Source organism: Drosophila navojoa, chromosome 2, assembly GCF_054131105.1.
Source record: "Drosophila navojoa isolate 15081-1374.11 chromosome 2, UAZ_NAV_1.0, whole genome shotgun sequence".
In the NCBI taxonomy this organism is placed as follows: Eukaryota; Metazoa; Arthropoda; class Insecta; order Diptera; family Drosophilidae; genus Drosophila; species Drosophila navojoa.
In genome coordinates, this window is record NC_142890.1 from 3,573,609 (window position 1) to 3,593,174 (window position 19,566).

The 19,566-nt window shown below is 42.7% G+C and overlaps 8 protein-coding genes, 1 long non-coding RNA gene and 1 pseudogene across 13 annotated transcripts in view; 9 read left to right on the forward strand and 1 right to left on the reverse strand.

Annotated features, from left to right (window-relative positions):
• The window catches only part of RYa-R (RYamide receptor), an 83,689-nt gene that overhangs the window by 52,831 nt on the left and 11,292 nt on the right, over positions 1 to 19,566 (reverse strand). The gene's annotated exons all lie outside the window — the stretch shown is intronic.
• Positions 1,478 to 2,781, forward strand: LOC108658644 (pancreatic triacylglycerol lipase-like). The gene is made up of 3 exons (XM_030390737.2): positions 1,478 to 1,604; positions 1,669 to 1,936; positions 2,017 to 2,781. Exons 1-3 carry the CDS (start codon positions 1,565 to 1,567, stop codon positions 2,732 to 2,734), a joined length of 1,026 nt encoding a protein of 341 aa, XP_030246597.2. The 5' UTR covers positions 1,478 to 1,564; the 3' UTR covers positions 2,735 to 2,781.
• LOC149092055 (uncharacterized) lies at positions 2,987 to 4,016 on the forward strand. Its single transcript, XR_016196229.1, has 2 exons — positions 2,987 to 3,056; positions 3,653 to 4,016. It is a non-coding gene; the product is annotated as an uncharacterized LOC149092055 (long non-coding RNA).
• Positions 4,099 to 5,295, forward strand: LOC108658413 (pancreatic triacylglycerol lipase-like; annotated as a pseudogene). The gene is made up of 3 exons (XR_016196257.1): positions 4,099 to 4,170; positions 4,534 to 4,801; positions 4,885 to 5,295. The product of XR_016196257.1 is annotated as a pancreatic triacylglycerol lipase-like (transcript).
• Positions 5,966 to 7,193, forward strand: LOC149092056 (pancreatic triacylglycerol lipase-like). Its single transcript, XM_089265722.1, has 2 exons — positions 5,966 to 6,106; positions 6,169 to 7,193. Exons 1-2 carry the CDS (start codon positions 6,061 to 6,063, stop codon positions 7,143 to 7,145), a joined length of 1,023 nt encoding a protein of 340 aa, XP_089121848.1. The 5' UTR covers positions 5,966 to 6,060; the 3' UTR covers positions 7,146 to 7,193.
• On the forward strand, positions 10,178 to 11,486 carry LOC149092057 (pancreatic triacylglycerol lipase-like). Its single transcript, XM_089259327.1, has 2 exons — positions 10,178 to 10,280; positions 10,343 to 11,486. Exons 1-2 carry the CDS (start codon positions 10,235 to 10,237, stop codon positions 11,329 to 11,331), a joined length of 1,035 nt encoding a protein of 344 aa, XP_089115453.1. The 5' UTR covers positions 10,178 to 10,234; the 3' UTR covers positions 11,332 to 11,486.
• On the forward strand, positions 11,706 to 12,937 carry LOC108658720 (phospholipase A1). Its single transcript, XM_030387059.2, has 2 exons — positions 11,706 to 11,842; positions 11,905 to 12,937. The coding sequence occupies exons 1-2, from the start codon at positions 11,797 to 11,799 to the stop codon at positions 12,882 to 12,884; spliced, it is 1,026 nt and encodes a 341-aa protein (XP_030242919.1). The 5' UTR covers positions 11,706 to 11,796; the 3' UTR covers positions 12,885 to 12,937.
• On the forward strand, positions 13,286 to 14,458 carry LOC108654487 (phospholipase A1). Its single transcript, XM_018105832.3, has 2 exons — positions 13,286 to 13,375; positions 13,436 to 14,458. The coding sequence occupies exons 1-2, from the start codon at positions 13,336 to 13,338 to the stop codon at positions 14,413 to 14,415; spliced, it is 1,020 nt and encodes a 339-aa protein (XP_017961321.3). The 5' UTR covers positions 13,286 to 13,335; the 3' UTR covers positions 14,416 to 14,458.
• On the forward strand, positions 15,836 to 17,079 carry LOC108658540 (pancreatic lipase-related protein 2). The gene is made up of 2 exons (XM_018111233.3): positions 15,836 to 15,990; positions 16,067 to 17,079. The coding sequence occupies exons 1-2, from the start codon at positions 15,948 to 15,950 to the stop codon at positions 17,035 to 17,037; spliced, it is 1,014 nt and encodes a 337-aa protein (XP_017966722.2). The 5' UTR covers positions 15,836 to 15,947; the 3' UTR covers positions 17,038 to 17,079.
• On the forward strand, positions 17,727 to 19,257 carry LOC115563687 (pancreatic lipase-related protein 2). The gene is made up of 3 exons (XM_030387062.2): positions 17,727 to 17,844; positions 17,897 to 18,179; positions 18,234 to 19,257. Exons 1-3 carry the CDS (start codon positions 17,805 to 17,807, stop codon positions 19,174 to 19,176), a joined length of 1,266 nt encoding a protein of 421 aa, XP_030242922.1. The 5' UTR covers positions 17,727 to 17,804; the 3' UTR covers positions 19,177 to 19,257.

Sequence of the window (19,566 nt, forward strand, 5' to 3'; positions counted from 1 at the left end):
GAATTTCTATTCGCGAATACCCTAAAATATTTTTATAAAATAAAAACTCAAACTCAGTAAAAAAGAAAATTGATTTAAGCTACGAGAAATATAGTTTATGTGTAAAAATTTATTTAAAAATATTTTTTATTAAAAATAAAATTGCTAATATATGTTTTAGAATAATCTTTTAAATATCATTTACCAATAATTGCAAAAATGTAAAAAAAAAAATTAATAATTACTTTATGTATTGTATACAAGTATGTACTTAAAAACATTTCTTTTTAAATTTGGATTTTATTGCTGATTTTGTCTTTAAATGAATTAAATTTAAGTTAAATTATATTTGATAATTTAAGATACTTTAATATTTTTCTCTCTTCATCTCCTTCACATATTATCAATAATTATTTTTGGTTTTATTTTTTCATTCCAATTTTATTTAATTTTTATTTAAAAAAAAAAAATCTCACGAAAAACTGTTTAATGTGATAAGCAAAAAAAGGGGTTACTAGGTTACCTTTTATGGCTTTAAAAAAAAAAAAAAATTTAATGGCCACTGTTCCTCGCATTTCAAGGTGACCATATATATTCATGTGCCGCCTAGAAGTATGCAACAAGTTTACATGAATCTTATTATTATTCACCCATCACATATTTGCTACTATTATTGCAAGTCATTTAATTCATCTGCCAATTAGCGCGAACAGGATAATCAGCCATGGAAAACTCATTAGCAATAACACGCGCACAAGTCAGAGAGGTAAACACAAAAAGTGAGCGTTTAAGAGAGGGGCAGTGGGTGGCTGGGCCGGAACTGTCTAACCGAATTGAGTCTCTTGTTAGATCAGCCGCCCATTGTTTACAGTGTTCATTCACACTCAGAAAAAAAAAGAAAAAAAGGCCATGCGCCAAAATACTCGCAGCCGTAATGCATGTTTGCATCGGGGTCTCAATATGGATCAAATTCCCTTGCACTCAAGTCTAAAATATAGAAGCAAAGTTAATGAAATAAGCTTATTGTGCTTCCTACTAACATTTTCACATATAAAAAGTCAGGGCTATATCCACTACTCAAGCCCACATAGCCCTCAAGAGCGCTACTTACAGCAGATTAACAGTAGTGTAAACAAGTGTAATCGATTTAGATAGGGTTGAGGCACGGGCCCAGACCTCTAATACTATTTCCACTGATAAGGTAGAGCTCTCGTGCCTTAAATGCTGCTTGCGTCAATTCCAAAACTGATTGTTATTCACGCCGCCAAAGATATTTAATCATAACTAAGGCGCACTTAAGTATGTGCAGTTTGCATATATTCTAATCACGCTGAAGTACTTGAGAGAGTTTATTTTTGGCTCCCAGTGTACCCCTGCAGAGCCAGGTTGAATTATTGTACGGCATGAAATGTCAATTAAAAGATCAATTAAAGACTTTTAGCATTTTGGACAATGCCTATCAGATGATCATTTTTTGCCTGAAGTCTGATTAGACGGCGGCCCAAGCGATAAGTTCTTCGGTCTAGCCTATAAAAGACCATAGCTGGTCGAAACTCCTTATCAGTCGAAAGACCTCACAAACAATATGAAGACTATTTGGCTCCTGACTTTCTGTGCGCTGGCCGGTAATTTTAATTAATACGCAGAGTTTGCTCAGCTCTTTAACAAATGCTTTCAATTCCTATACAGCTTCGGTCTGTGCTATCCCTGAGTCCGAACGGGAGAATGGAGAGAATGGCTGGTATATACCCAGACAAGATGGCAGCTTCTTTTGGATGGACAAGGATGACGCAGAGCTTCGGCTTCAAGAACTCGAGATGCAAGAGACGCGCGCACTGACCACAACTCCCGTCAAATTCTACCTGTTCACTAAGTCGAACCCCACCAAGGGCACCAAGATCACAGCGACCAGCAAATCCATTGCAAAATCAAACTTCAATGCCAATAACCCAACCAGGTAAATATTACCTAAAATGCGTGGAACTCTCTAATAGAAATAGCTAATCAAGTGATTCCTCATCCATTACCTATTTACAGAGTTATCATTCACGGCTGGACCCAGAGCAGTTCATCGGGCATGAACAAGAATATTCGTGACGCCTGGCTAAGCAATGGTGACTACAACGTCATCGTCGTGGACTGGGCTCGTGCACGTTCTGTCGAATACGCTTCCTCCGTTGTGGCTGTACCCACCGTGGGCAAGAAGGTCGCCAACATGATCAACTACCTTGTCTCCGACCATGGATTGAGACTCGACACTCTGTACGTCATTGGACATAGTTTGGGCGCCCATGTCGCTGGCTATACTGGCAAGAACACCAACGGCCAGGTGCATACCATCATCGGTCTGGACCCCGCTCTGCCCCTGTTCAGCTACAACAAGCCCAACAAACGCCTCAACTCTGACGATGCCTTCTACGTCGAGTCCATTCAGACCAACGGCGGCAAGCTGGGCTTTCTCAAGCCCATTGGCAAGGGCGCTTTCTACCCCAACGGAGGCAAAACCCAGCCGGGTTGCGTCATGGATGTGACTGGTGCCTGCTCCCACGGCCGCTCCGTGACCTACTATGCTGAGGCTGTCTCTCAGAACAACTTTGGCACCATGAAGTGCGGTGACTACGAGGCAGCCGTGAATAAGGAGTGCGGCAGTACCTACAGCAGCGTTCGCATGGGCGCTGATAGCAATGCCTACATGGTAGCGGGTGACTTCTATGTTCCCGTCAACAGCAAGGCCCCCTACGGCAATATCAACTAAAACTGTGACGCAATTAAAGAATATTATCGAAAATTAAAAAAAAAAAATCGTTTTGTTTAAGAACTAATTAGCATCGCACCTAATTTTTAGTATATACATACATATATTGATACGGCTGTCAGCTTAGTAAGAGCTTATAACGTTTCGTTGTAATACTATTTCCATGCCATCTAATTCGCATGTCTAATTTAACTATCGCGGGTGTGACAAATTGTCAATATTAATATAACTGTTGGTCCCAATTCTTTAACACTCGTGTACTGTTACCCCAATAAGATGAAGTTAATTTGACTGTTAGCTTTGTGTGCTGCAATTTGCAAATGTGAGTAATACAAATCAGAAATTCCATAAGACCTACTTTAACCAGTCCTCAGCCTTCTTTCGAGAAGGTGAATGGGGAACACGGATGGTATATGCCTAACGACGATGGCACCCTTCAGTGGATACACAAGAAAGAAGCAGGTGGAATGCTTCCAGCCCTCACTGAATAGAAAAACCAAGCGGCCATTGCAAAGCTCGTGAAATATTATTTATTATCCCTGGTGGCAACTAACATAAAGTCCGAAAAACTCAGCGCATAGAACCTATTGCCAAGTAGATCTCTTTCATAGCTGAGGCATACTTAAGTATGGACAGATTTCAAATATTTATGCGTATCATCTAATGGTATGTAGTGTGCCTACTTTAAGTTCTTAGTGTATCCCAGCAGAGACAAGTTGATTAATTTTCCGGTGTGAAAAGTCAATCAAAAGATCAAAGATACAATGCGTATTACAGATCCTTTCATTGCGATATCTACTTATGTTTGTCCTATAAGAAACCATTGCTGGCTGGAATTCCTTATCAGTCGAACTATCGGATAATTTTAATTATTACTGGTGATATTTTCAATAACGACTACTTATAATTTCCATACAGCTGCGGTCTGCTTTATTCCTGACACTCAACATATCAATGGAGAGAATGGCTGGCTCATCCCTACATGCAATAGCAGCTTTTTTTGGATCGATCTGGCTGACTCTGAATTTTTGTCTGCACTATTGACTAATATAACTGGGGGTTTTAAAGCGCAATGGAGACAAGGTCAATGTCCCCCGACAAATATCAACTAAAACGCAATTCAAGAATATGATCGAAAATAATAAAATCTTGTTTTGGTTAACAGGGTATTTTCTGGCCAAATAGCATCACAATTAATCTTTAGTATATACATACATATATTGTATTAGAATTCAATTTGGAGGCATAAAATATATAGGCGCTTCATCGTAAAATTATTAAACGCCATGTAATTTTCATGTCTAATCTAAATAACGAATGTGACAAATTGTTTATATATACAACTGTTTGTCCTAAGGCCTTAATAGTCGTGTAATGCTATGCCAACAAGATGAAGTTGATTTGGTTCTTAGCTTTGTGTGCTGCAATTTGCAAATGTGAGTAACACAAATCAAAAAATCTATAAGACCTACTTTAAACAGTCCTCAGCTAGTACATACGCGATGGATTTGTCCGAGAACGTGAATGGGAAGAACGGATGGTATATGCCTAACGACAATGCCACCCTTCAGTGGATAGGCGAGAAAGAAGCAGAGGAAATGCTTCCAGCCCTCACGGAACAGAAAAACCTAGCGGCCATTGCAAAGCTCGTGAAATATTATTTATTATCCCTGGTGGCTGCTGTAACTCCTGTGCTGAAACTCCTTATCACTCGAAATAAATCTGTGGACTTTCGGATGATTTTAATTATTACATGTGATTGCTTTATCTCCTTAACAACTACTTTTATTCCGATAAAGCTGCTCTCTGCTTTACTCCTTACTCTAAACATATCAATGAAAAGAATGGCTGGTACATACCTAGATCCGATGGCAGCTTTTATTGGATGGATAAGGGTCTTGCAAGTTGGTTGCTTAAACTGATCGAAATCATAAAGTATGAAAAACTACAAAAAACTCCGATCGACTTCTAGCTGTTCACCCTGTCGAACCCCACCGAGGGCACCAAGATCACAGCCAGCAGCAATTCCATTAAGAACTCCAATTTCAATGCCAATAACCCAACCAGGTCAATACAAAATAAACAAACTGAGAGTTTCGTTTGCCAGAATTGGCAAGCCAGGTGATTTCTAAACCATAAACTATTTACAGATTTATTATCCACGGCTGGCTCCAAGACGGCTCATCTGACATGAACACGAATATTCGCGACGCCTTGCTGAGCAATGGTGACTACAACGTCATCGTCGTAGAATGGCCTAGTGCAAAAAACTGGTTTTATGCTACCCCAGTTGTGGCTGTAGCCATCGTGGGCATAAAGGTCGCCGACATGGTGAACTATCTTGTCTCCGACCATGGATTGAAATTTGACACTCTGCACGTCATCGGACACAGCCTGGGTGCCCATGTGGCAAAGTGCACACCATCATCGGTCTGGACCCCGCTCGACCATTTTTCAGCTACATTCAACCCGGCAATCGTATATCCTCTGACGATGCCTACTACGTAGAGTCCATTCAGACCAACGGCGGTAATGAAATGAAACCTTCAGAACTTAATTAACAAAAACATTACATTTAAAATTTGGAAGCTCTAGCCTTAAAGGTGTAGAAGATATAATTAAAAAACTAGATTTCGATAAGGATTTTAATCGATAGTAAAATATCGGGAGTTGTTATAGATTTTTAGTGATAAACTCGATATGCGCGAGATACACACGGATCTAGGAAAAAAAATTTCAAGTCTCTAGCTCTTATATCTTCTGAGATTGACGCGTTCATACATACGGACGGACAGACGGACAGGGCTAAATCAACTCAGCTCGTCGACCTGATCAAGAATATATATACTTTGTGGGGTCTGCCACGCCTCCTTCTGCCTGTTACATACTTTTACACAAAAACATTATACCCTGATTTCCCATTTTCAATGGGTTCAGGGTATAAAAACAATTTGTAAACTTACAAATACCTGACAATGCTACATAAAATAAAAGAAAAAGAGCAAATAATAATTTCCGTTATATTTACATGATAAAACCAAATAGAAAAATGGGAGACGAAACCTTCAAAAGGCTGCTGATAATACAGCAAATGTAGTTAATGCCGTAGAAGTCGTGGATAAGACATGTAAAGCTCATACTAGTGGCATTATGGGTTTTAAATTTGTTTTTAAAAGTATATCTGTTATATAAACGTACATTAAAGAAACGTTATCCAAGTCGTGCAAACGATTTAGACATTTATTCAGGCCAAGATAGATCAACCAATTTGACTATAAATGAGCAGGAACTGCCAATGACATATTATTCATACTTCTGATTCCAAGATGAAAGCAGCTTGTATAATTGGTCTAGTAGCTCTCCTATCCACAGGTTGTTTAATTTATTATTTATGTAGGTATTTACAGTTTCTGATTATCTCTTTTCGGTTGCAGCGAGTGCTCTGCCTGTCGACGATCGCGTTAACGGCGAAAACGGCTGGTACGTACCCCAGGCGAATGGCTCCTTTGAGTGGATTGACTTAGACGATGCTGAAGATCTAGTGGCAGATGTCGAGCAGTTATACCATTGTCTTAAAGCCAATAATGTTTCTTTCTATCTGTACACCCATTCCAATCCAACCAAGGGTCAAGAAATAACGACCGAGAGCTCAACCATTACCAGCTCACATTTTAACAAGGATCATCCCACTCGCATTGTCATTCACGGCTGGACCAAGAGCTACAAGGACTCCATTAACACCGAAATCACAAAGGCCTGGCTGTCCCGCGGTGACTACAATGTCATCATTGTCGACTGGTCCTGTGCTCGCTTGGAGTACCCCTCCTCCGTGGTGGCTGTTCCCAGTGCTGGTGCCAAGATTGGAAACATGATCAAGTTTTTGAATGAAAACCATGATTTGGCCCTGGACACCCTGCACGTGATTGGTCACAGCCTGGGTGCCCACGTTGCTGGACATGCCGGCAAGACCGTTGGCGAGGGTCGCATTCACACCATTATTGGCCTAGACCCTGCTCGGCCCTTGTTCAGCTACAACAAGCCCAATAAGCGTCTCTCCTCCGACGATGCCTACTACGTGGAATCCATTCAGACCAACGCCGGCCATCTGGGCTTCCTCGAGCCCATTGGCAAGGGCGCTTTCTACCCCAACGGAGGCAAGAAGCAACCCGGTTGCGGTGTAGACGCCACCGGATCCTGCTCCCACGGCCGCTCCGTGACCTACTATGTTGAGGCCGTCACTCAGGATAACTTTGGCTCCATGAAGTGCGATGACTACGAGGCAGCAGTTGATAAGAAATGCGGCAACACTTACAGCAGCGTTCGCATGGGTGCTGATAGCAATGCCGACAAGGCCGAGGGTATCTTCTATGTGCCGGTGAACAGCGAATCTCCCTACGGCAATATCAACTAAATAGACGTGGGTCGTATTCAAAGAATATTATAAAAAAAAACAATCAAATTTCGTTTTGCTTAAGGGTATTGTTAGGCTAATCGAATAATTACACTAGCTAATCTAGTTGGGTTTACGACGCTAATCATATAACTGAATGACATACCTTGAGGCTCTAATCCACACTAGAGGTAAGTATAAACTTATACATATACATATAAGGTAACCGATAGGGCTATCAAGCATACAATATGGACTTGTCGTTTCCCACGCAGTATATAAATCATCCGACATCGACATAGGCGTCCACTGATAAATATTTATGATCAGTGAGAGAGTCCCTCATGATAATTATGAATTATACTTATGGGTCACTAAATTATTTCAAATCGAATGCCCATTGCTCTTCAATTTTCAAGGTGACCTTAAGTGCCGCCTGAAAGTATGCCACACGTGTGTGTACATTATTCAAATACTGGATATTGTGTACCATTTTTGCAAGTCTTTTAATTCATCTGCTCATTCAATTAGCACGAACAGGATAATCAGCCATGGAAAACTCATTAGCAATAACACGCGTACAAGTCAGAGAGGTAAACACAAAAAGTGACCGTTTAAGAGAGGGGCAGTGGGTGGCTGGGCCGGAACTGTCTAACCGAATTGAGTCTCAGCTAATCGGCTTTTGTAGGGTCAGCCGTAGAGAGTCAATTGACACTTAGCAAATAAAATCTATAATTTGCTTTAAGAAACACACTGATCTCGTTCTGCTCAATTGCAATTGATGCGGTGGATTAGAGTACATTGAAAGGCAATCAGAGAGAATTGAGGAATGTAATTTCCATGTCTAATTTTATTTACCCGGGTGAGAGAAATTGTTTATGTACATAATATACATATGTAACTGCCTTAATAATCGTGCACCGCCACCCCAACCATATAAATTTGATTTGACTCTTAGTTTTAAGTGTTGCAATGGGCAAACGTGAGTAATACTAATTTGAAAACCCATAAGGCCTACTTTTAAGCAGTTCTCAGCTACTACATACGCGATGGATTTGTCCGAGAATATAAAGGGGAAGAACGGATGGTATATGCCAAACGACGATGGCACCCTTCATTCGATAGACGAGAAAGAAGCAGAGGGAATGCTTCGACAATCGGCTGAAGGAATATATTCGCTTATATTTCATTAAGTTAGTTCTTGATGATAACATTAAAGGGCCTCAGCACTCGAGAGGGCTACTTACAGCAGATTAACATAAGTAGTAAACGTTTTTGTAATCGATTAAGATAGCGTTTAAGTACGGACCCAGATCTACCTATAAATATATTTTCACTGTTAAGGTAGAATTCTCGTGCGGTATTATTCACGCCACCAAAGATCTTTAATCACAGTGGGTTTGTTCCAGCTCCCAATGCACCTCAGCAGAATTTGGTTGAAATGTGCCTAGAGCGAAATGGCAATCAAAAGAGCAATTTAAGACTAGGCATTTCGGACAGTGCCTATTATATGATAAATCTTGTTACTGAAGTCTGATTATACGGCGATAACTTAATCGGCCTGGCTCCCATCATGAGTTAAGTCTCGACACTCTGTACATTATCGAACACAGCATGGGTGCCCATGTGGCCTCCTGCATGTACATACAAACATATATACATACATACATACAGCATGCTACGTACTCCCGTTCTGTTGCTGCTTTTAGGAACAGCATTCCTAATGAAAACTTTATGTATTTAGGCTACGACTTTGAATAAATAAATTGAAGGGATTATTCTAGCCAGAAAACTCCAAGTGAAGGGCTTGATTTTTCTAATCTTTATCGTTACATGGCGACCGTGACAAGTGTCACGAGCATGCTTAAAAAAATATATGTGTATATATATAATAATAATATATAACTAAATGAAATTTGTGCAAAATATAATGAGTTTTTGAAATGTTTGCATTTGATAAATGAATTGCAATCGCAATCAACAACAATCGAGACTGCTCGACTAGGAGATACCCTGAACCGTCCAAGCTGATATTCTAATCATTCTGCACTTCTTTTATGCACACATACATACGTAAACATGCAACTAACTGCGCAGTAAGCAGCGACTGCGTTTGGGCTGTGCTGCAGCGTGCGCAATATTATGAGAATTTATTAGTTGAATAATTTCTCTTGTAGACGGACAATCTTAATGAAACTTTCAGAACGTGGTCATAAACTGTGTACGGTTCGAGGTATAAGTCTCTAGTCCTTAAAATAAGTTTTTTGAAATTGGTGGCGAAGTGGCCAAAATATGTAAATTACAAAATGTTTGTACTCATTATATGTATATACATAGTAAATCTCAAAGTCTACAATAAATTTTCGATTTTTCTCGATAACGAAAATATTGGATGAGTTATCGAAAAAATAGGATAGACTTGTACTGCATACAGCTCTTTAGCTCTTATTACTTCTGAGAACGGACGGACGGACAGGGCTATATCGACTCAGCTCGTCGTGATGATTAGACAGGAAGGCCACTGCGTTGGTCAAATAGGGAACAAACTAAATTATACAACAGTAAAATTATACAATAAAGTTTGTATGAAATTAAAATAAAATTCGTATATGAACAACAATAATATATAAAATAAATGTAGGATAAAAACAATTAAACAAATACAAAAAAAAAAAAAAAAAAAAAAAAAAAAAAAAAAAACAATTTGTAAACTTAATGGGTTTACCTGACAATGCTACATAAAATCCAAGAAAAAGATATATAATAATAATTTTCGTTATATTAACATGATAAAACCAAATAGAAAAATGGGAGACGAAACCTTCAAAAGGCTGCTGATAATACAGCAAATGTCGTTAATGCCGTAGAAGTCGTGGATACAACACCACATGTAAAACTCATATGCATTATGGGTTTTAAATTTGTTTTTAAAAGTATATCTGTTATATAAACGTACATTAAAGAAACGTTATCTAAGTCGTGCAAACGATTTAGACAAAATTATATGGATCTTCTGAAAAATGAATATTCAGGCCAAGATAGATCAACCAATTTGACTATAAATGAGCAGGAACTGCCAATGACATATTATTCATACTTCTGATTCCAAGATGAAAGCAGCTTGTATAATTGGTCTAGTAGCTCTCCTATCCACAGGTTGTTTAATTTATTATTTATGTAGGTATTTACAGTTTCTGATTATCTCTTTTCGGTTGCAGCGAGTGCTCTGCCTGTCGACGATCGCGTTAACGGCGAAAACGGCTGGTACGTACCCCAGGCGAATGGCTCCTTTGAGTGGATTGACTTAGACGATGCTAAAGATCTATTGAAAGATGTCGAGCTGTCATCCCATTGTCTTAAAGGCAATACTGTTTCTTTCTATCTGTACACCCATTCCAATCCAACCAAGGGTCAAGAAATAACGACCGAGAGCTCAACCATTACCAGCTCACATTTTAACAAGGATCATCCCACTCGCATTGTCATTCACGGCTGGACCCAGAGCTACAAGGACTCCATTAACACAGAAATCACAAAGGCCTGGCTGTCCCGCGGTGACTACAATGTCATCATTGTCAACTGGTACTGTGCTCGCTCCTTGTCCTACATCCCCTCCGCGGTGGCTGTTCCCGGTGCTGGTGCCAAGGTTGGAAACATGATCAAGTTTTTGAATGAAAGCCATGATTTGGCCCTGGACACCCTGCATGTGATTGGTCACAGCCTGGGTGCCCACGTTGCTGGACATGCCGGCAAGACCGTTGGCAAGGGTCGCATTCACACCATTATTGGCCTAGACCCTGCTGGGCCCTTGTTCAGAAACAACGAGCCCAACAATCGTCTCTCCTCCGACGATGCCTACTACGTGGAATCCATTCACACCAACGGCGGCAAGCTGGACCATCTGGGCTTCCTCGAGCCCATTGGCAAGGGCGCTTTCTACCCCAACGGAGGCAAGAAGCAACCCGGTTGCTTCATGAATTTTATTAGTGGCTGCTCTCACCGCCGCTCCGTGACCTACTATGTGGAGGCTGTCACCAAGAACAACTTTGGAACCATGAAGTGCGATAGCTACATGGCAGCTGTCAACAAGCAGTGTGGCAACACCTACAGCGACATTCGAATGGGTGATGAAAGCAATGCCGACAAGGCCGAGGGTATCTTCTATGTGCCGGTGAACAAGAAATCTCCCCACGGCAATATCAACTAAATAAGAATAATAATGTGACGCAATCAAAAAATATTATCGAAAAAATTCGAATTCAGTTTTGTTTAAGGAAGTATGTTTTTGGGTAAGTAGCTAATCTAGTTGGGCCAACGACGCTATTCATATAACTAGAAAATACACATTGAGTTTCTAATCCATACTAAGCCGTACAATATATGGCAAGCGGGGCGTCTGTCAATTTAGTAATTGCTCATGGATCTGGCGCTTCCCACGAAATATATAAATCATTTGACATCGATGTATGCCCAAATTGATAATCATTTATTATCAGTGAGAGAGTCTCTTGAGGAAGTATGATTTTTAATCAACGTACTCAACTTATCTGGCAAATTTTAATCAAGTTTCAAGTGGTTTTAAACCAATATAGAAGGATGGATTGCTCAACCAATTTTACTATAAATAAGCAGGAACTGCCTATGACATATTATTCATACTTCTGATTCCAAGATGAAAGCAGCTTGTATAATTGGACTAGTAGCTCTCCTATCCACAGGTTGTTTAATTTATTATTTATGTAGGTATTTACAGTTTCTGATTATCTCTTTTCGGTTGCAGCGAGTGCTCTGCCTGTCGACGATCGCGTTAACGGCGAAAACGGCTGGTACGTACCTCAGGCGGATGGCTCCTTTGAGTGGATTGACTTAGACGATGCTGAAGATCTATTGGCAAAGGGCGAGGCGATGGAGGGTCGCATCAGCACCAATGCTGTCTCCTTCTATCTATACACACATTCCAATCCAACCAAGGGTCAAGAAATAACGACCAAGAGCTCATCCATTGCCAGCTCACATTTTAACAAGGATCATCCCACTCGCATTGTCATTCACGGCTGGACCCAGAGCTACAAGGACTCCATTAACACAGAAATCACAAAGGCCTGGCTGTCCCGCGGTGACTACAATGTCATCATTGTCGACTGGTCCCGTGCTCGCTCCGTGGACTACGCCTCCTCCGTGGTGGCTGTTCCCGGTGCTGGTGCCAAGGTTGGAAACATGATCAAGTTTTTGAATGAAAACCATGATTTGGCCCTGGACACCCTGTACGTGATTGGGCACAGCCTGGGTGCCCAAGTTGCTGGATATGCCGGCAAGACCGTTGGCGAGGGTCGCATTCACACCATTATTGGCCTAGACCCTGCTCTGCCCTTGTTCAGCTACAACAAGCCCAACAAACGTCTCTCCTCCGACGATGCCTACTACGTGGAATCCATTCAGACCAACGGCGGCAAGCTGGGCTTCCTGAAACCCATTGGCAAGGGCGCTTTCTACCCCAACGGAGGCAAGAAGCAACCCGGTTGCGGTGTAGACGCCACCGGATCCTGCTCCCACGGCCGCTCCGTGACCTACTATGTTGAGGCCGTCACTCAGGATAACTTTGGCACCATCAAGTGCGGTGACTACGAGGCAGCCGTGAATAAGGAGTGCGGCAGTACTTACAGCAGCGTTCGCATGGGCGCTGATAGCAATGCCTACATGGTAGCGGGTGACTTCTATGTTCCCGTCAACAGCAAGGCTCCCTTCGGCAACGTCCATTAAATGACTTATCACAATAAGCTCAATAAACGTGACGTTCTCACAAGGAAATCATACTTTAAAGTCATTGAACTGGGAATTGTATCATGGTTTGGTTATTGCCTTTATATAGGTTAAGCTTTTTATAGGTTTCCGAAAGCAAAGCATATCTACAAACAATCTAGATTTGATCGTTGGAGTACGCTATATATTGACCAGAATTGATATTCTATCAGTTAATAACTAATGCTATCGCTTTATAAAATAGAATATAACCGAATAGCAAGTTATCATCGATTAATGACTACATCGTCAGAGTTGTTAAAAGGGAAATGCCAAATTGGATTTCTCATCAAAAACATACGAGTTTAATGATTAAATGTGGGCAAGTTCTTAAGAGCTTATCGCAAATTGAAAATGACTATAAAAGGGAAAGAAGTCCTAACGATATAGCAAATCTACTTGAGTTACCGGAATGAAAGTATTTCTCGTACTAACAGCACTCCTGGCCGCAGGTCAGAAACAATTCCTTCCTGTTGGGAGATAGTTCGTAGGTCCCTAACACTCTTTTTCAGTCAGCGCCCTACCCATTCAGGATCGTATTCATGGTGAGAATGGTTGGTATGTACCCCAAATCGATGGTACCTTCGAGTGGATGGATCTGGACGAGGCCGAGCAGCTGTTGGCTGACGCGGAGCAAATGGAGGGACGTGTAAGCACAAATGCCGTATCCTTCTACCTTTACACTAGATCGAACCCTCACGAGGGCAAACACATTAGTGACAAGGAAGCATCCATTCGAGACTCGCACTTCAACAAAGATCATGCCACACGCTTCGTTATCCACGGCTGGACTGGTCGTCACTCGGACTCGATGAACAAAGAAATCACCAAGGCCTGGTTATCCCGAGGTGATTACAACATTATTATTGTTGACTGGGCCCGTGCTCGCTCCGTTGACTATGCCTCCTCGGTCGTTGCTGTACCCGGCGCCGGCACCAAAGTGGGTCAAATGATCAACTACCTGCACGAGCATCATGGCATGTCTCTGGAGCGCCTGATGGTAATTGGCCACAGCCTGGGTGCCCATGTTTCTGGGTATGCCGGCAAGACCGTTGGCGAGGGTCGCATTCACACCATTATTGGCCTAGACCCTGCTCTGCCCTTGTTCAGCTACAACAAGCCCAACAAACGCCTCTCCTCCGACGATGCCTTCTACGTCGAGTCTATTCAGACCAACGGCGGCAAGCTGGGCTTCCTCAAGCCTATTGGCAAGGGCGCTTTCTACCCCAACGGAGGCAAGAAGCAACCCGGTTGCGGTGTAGATGCCACCGGCTCCTGCTCTCATGGCCGCTCCGTGACTTACTACGTTGAGGCCGTCACTCAGGATAACTTCGGCTCCATCAAGTGCAGTGACTACGAGGCAGCGGTCAGAAAGGAGTGCGCCAGCACCTACAGCAGCATTCGCATGGGCGCCGACTACAATGCCTACATGTCGGGCGGTAACTTCTATGTGCCTGTTAACAGCAAAGAGCCTTTTGGCAAAATTGAATAGGTTCCGCTATCTGTCGATCTAAATAAAGTATGAAAGCAAACAATTGGCTTGTGATAGTGTACGTACTCCTTGCCCTATCTCCATCAAGATACAATGCTCTCAGCGAACACTTGGGGTCCGTACGGTACGAATCGAGTGCACGAGCACACGTCAGAGATTAGTGGGAGCGCCGCATAGGGGGATGGGGTAGGTGGAGATTACTTTGTTTTTCTGTTTGCTAGTTCTATAAATACAATAGGAGACAAGTTGTTTACGGTGCTCGAGCTGGCAGGTGAATGAATTGATTTGAAACTCATCGTGATGACATTTTTGATTGCAAATCTGCGATAAAAGCGACTAATGCGGAGTGAAACATTACCCGACATGCACAGCAAACCGATAAATCCAAAAAAATGTCCAGTATGGAGCGACCATTAGCCGCTCTCATTGTCCTCTGCCAATTGACGATTAGCCAATGGGCAAATGACCAAACAGAGCTCTATGTGTGAGGAGGGAAAGTGTAGGAGCGCAGACATAGACATGCTCCGTGCCCGAAAAGATCCAGCTTGGTAATCGGAATGTGCGCATTTCGCAAAACATTTGCCGTAAACGGCACACAAGTGCACATAATTGTGGGCTTAAGCCCTACAGCCCTGCTGCGACCTTCCACACTGAGGTAGCTGCAATGGAGAGAGCTTAGTTTGACATTGCAAGAGCACCGCTACTAATGCCTATGTGGTTAAGGTCTCAGGCACATGGCTCCCTGTAGCACAACAGTTGATCTGGCCAAATAAATCAATCTTAACAATATGCAGCTATCTTTAAAATGTTTTTGCTACCTATCAGTGCACATGGGCGTAGTTGGTAGTAAGAGCTTTTTAGAACACATTTACACCAAACAGGTGTCAGAACAAAGAGCACACTAAAGAATATGTAATTGTGAATAAGAGACTAAGATATACCCTATAATTAAATGTCAATAGTCTTAACATAAACCTATATTAACCTTCATTCATTTTATAACTCAAATTTGTATATGGAAAAGTTCTTTCAATATAAAATTTAAAATCAATATTTATCGATTAACATTTACCTTATTAGTTTACAAGTGAACATTCTTAAATTTCTAGAAAAATGAAATCTTTTCTCGGCTCACTTTAAATATGCTTTTAAATAGATTATTTTGATACTGAATATCGATAGTTATCGACTCACATTAATTTTTTTTAGCTCATATTTCAAGAGTACAATACATTACCTTCCATTCTGAGACTACATTTTCTTTAGCAACTGCACTCCCCTTTCCAATCGCTCAAGGGTATGAGCATTGATAACAGCAAAATTCACTGATCAGTCGACGTTAAAGATTTTAAATATTTAATATTAAATATTATTAATAATTGGAGCCGGGTAAGCTCTGGTGTGATTGCCTATCAATTGGCCAAATCTCAAGTGGGTCTGCAGAGCATACGCGTGATTTGATAAGATGCGTCTATATAAAGCTACAGCCTGGGGCAGGTCCGAACATCAGTTGAAATTGTCTTCTGCGTAGCATGATGAAACTGTTTTTGGCTCTCGCATTCTGCGTTGTTGCGGGTAAGACTCTGAAGCTCTGTTCTGTTCTGTCCTATTTTAATTACCAAGTTCGATCCGAATTCTTTCTATTCGACAGCCAGCGCCGTTGAGCACAAGATTAATGGCGAGAACGGCTGGTATGTGCCCCAAGCCGATGGCACCTTCGAGTGGGTGGACAAGGATAAGGCCGATGCCTATTTGGAAGCCCATGCTGAGCGCGAGCGCAGCTTGCTGAACCCCGTCACCTTCTACCTGTACACCAAGTCCAACCAGAACTCTGGCCAGGAAATCAAGGCCAACAAGGCTAGCATCTCCGCCTCGAACTTCAACCCCAACAACCCCACTCGTTTCACCATCCACGGCTGGACCTCCAGCGCCGATGACTATGTCAACTACGGTGTGCGCAACGCCTGGTTCACCCGCGGCGACATGAACATGATTACCGTTGACTGGGGCCGTGCCCGCTCGGTTGACTACGCCTCCTCTGTCTTGGCCGTGCCCGGTGTCGGTGAGCAGGTTGCCGACCTGATCAACTTCTTGCGCACCAACTTCGGTCTGTCCCTGGACAACACCATGATCATTGGCCACAGCCTGGGCGCCCATGTGTCCGGATTCGCTGGCAAGAACGTCAAGAACGGTCAGGTGCACACCATCATTGGTCTGGACCCTGCTATGCCCCTGTACAGCTACGACTCGCCCAACAAGCGCCTGAACTCCAACGATGCTTACTATGTGGAGTCCATTCAGACCAACGGCGGCATGCTGGGCTTCCTCAAGCCCATTGGCAAGGGCGCCTTCTACCCCAACGGCGGCAAGTCCCAGCCTGGATGCGGTGTCGATTTGACCGGCTCCTGCGCCCACAGCCGCTCCGTGATCTACTACGCAGAGTCCGTCACCCAGGACAACTTCCCCACCATGAAGTGCGGTGACTACCAACAGGCCGTCGCCAAGAGCTGCGGCAGCACCTACAGTGCCGTCAAAATGGGAGCTGTCACTAATGCCTACATGGTTGCTGGCGACTACTACGTGCCCGTCCACAGCGATTATCCTTATGGATATGGCAACTAGACTAGCTTATGTTTCCTTGACAATAAAACTGTATAGCGAAAACTAATGTTTCCATTGTATTTAAAGGCTGATATTCCATGGGCTAGATGGAAAACAAGTATAAGTTAACAGCAAGTTACAAAGGTACAGTCGAGCAGAATCCTCATTCACGTACAAAACGCTTCCGAATTTGCTCATCTTTATGATTTATGGGGATACAAATATGTATTACAGAATAAGTGAATATAGTCAGACCCTCATGAGTGAAAGCAATAGAACATAATATTTAATATATATACTCAATTCAGATGGAGAATGAGCATAAAAGTGTGTGTATTAATACCAAACCAAAGATTGGATCATTTTGTCTTTGATGATAATACATCCCATCTGTAACTATTTCAAATCTCATATAGAGTATTCTCTAGTTGCTACTGCTATAATTTATTATATAGTTATTATCGGAGCTTTTACTCAACTCAAAGCTTTGAGTGGAGTGAGTTGACTCATACTTTTCAAAGTGATTTACACTCAAAGATATGTGTCTGCACAGTAAAAAATTGATTTGTTCTTTATCATCAATTGAATCAATAAAAGCAACGAAACATTCATATATGTTTTAGTTCGAATGCAGAATTTTGTACACTGTCTTTGCGATACAAAAAATTTGCTGAATGATTATGACTACAAATCTAATCTGCTTTCCAATCTATTTAATTTACAGTAGCCGATCGAATTGGCAAAAAAAGTCTATATAAAGACGTGAGATGTGTCAATAGACGTTAGACATGAATTTGATTGTATTCCTAACTGTTTGCGTGCTAGCTGGTGAGTACTTTGCACCTTCGATTAAACTACAACTCAGAAGTCACGACTTTAGTCAGTGCGCTGCCCCTTGAGGAGCAAACAACGCGCATCCATGGCGAGAATGGCTGGTACGTGCCACAGCTGGGCGCTGAATCCAAATGGATGAGCCTGGAGGAGGCTGAAGGTCTACTGGAGGCATATGAAAGCCTCAATACTATGGAGATCGCTCAGCGTTTGTCCCTGAACGCGGTTAGCTTCTACCTGTACACGCAACGTAATCCGACGGAGGGACAGCTCATCCAGGCCACCAAGGCATCCATTGATGCATCCAATTTTGATGCCGCCAATCCGACTAGGTGAGATTACGCTCCGTGACTCAGTGCACTTTTATAGTTCCGTTTCATTTATAGATTCACCATACACGGCTGGAACTCCAATTACCAGGACGGTGTCAACAGTGGCGTGCGCAATGCCTGGTTCCTGTCCGGCGACTATAATATGATTGCTGTAGACTGGGCACGTGGTCGCTCGCTGGAGTATGCCTCCTCCGTGGCAGCGGTGGCGGGAGCGGGCGAAAAAATTGCTCGCCTGGTGGACTTTTTGGTCATCGAGTACGGCATGTCCTTGGAAACGCTCGAGGTGGTGGGCTTCAGCCTGGGTGCACATGTGGCCGGCTTTACCGCCAAACAGGTGACCACTGGCAGCGTGCAAAAGGTGGTGGGTCTGGACCCCGCCTCGCCCCTGTTCAGCTACGACAAGCCAGAGAAGCGTTTGTCCAGCAACGATGCGTATTACGTGGAGACCATTCAGACCAATGGAGGCACACTGGGCTTCAACAAGCCCATCGGACGCGCTGCCTTCTATCCGAATGGCGGTAAATCCCAGCCAGGCTGTGGAATCGATTTAACCGGCAGCTGCGCCCACACACGCGCTGTGTCGTACTACGTCGAATCACTGCGAATGAACAACTTTCCAACCATCAAGTGCTCGTCCTATCAGCAGGCTCATAATAAGGATTGCGGCAGCACCTACAGCACCGTGAAGATGGGTGCTAGCGAAAATGAACTTATTGCCGTGGGCGACTTCTATGTGCCCGTTAACAAGCAATCGCCATATGGATTGGGTGACTCCGGTGTTGAGGACACAACAACGACACTGCAGCCCACGACAATTGTTGTGGAGACAACAACAAATACGCCCAGCGAGGTGATAAGCGACAGCACCAGTGCCGCTACCCCTCCGGGAATCGAAACGACACCGACACCTGCTCCCGAGGGAGACAAAGACAACGGACGCAAGACGAACATTTATATCCTGAATTTAATATTCGTCAATTCCACAATAAACATGTAAGAGGACTAATCGACCCAGGAATGGGCAGAGGCAAAGTCTTCTAAATTCATCAATAAAGCGAGCATGAAATCGAAGAAATTTAATTGCAGCAGATGCCCTTTGATGTGCGCTTAGGATGCCACGCCCGTAGCTAAAACTTCCTCCATATTGTGAGTGGGCTTCAAAGGGTCTGTCGGATATAGAGCCCTTAAGAGAAAATGTATATTTTATATTGCGTTCGCTTTTAGTTCAATATCTAAGATATTTTCTTTCTCATTCTCTCTCCTTCTCTTACCTGATGTAATCGAAAATTTGTGTCCGGCATTAATTACGGAGTTCTCGCTGTAATCGAAAACGCTTTGATGTCTCCTATTGCAAGCACAGCGGGAATAACCTTAATTAAGAGTGGAG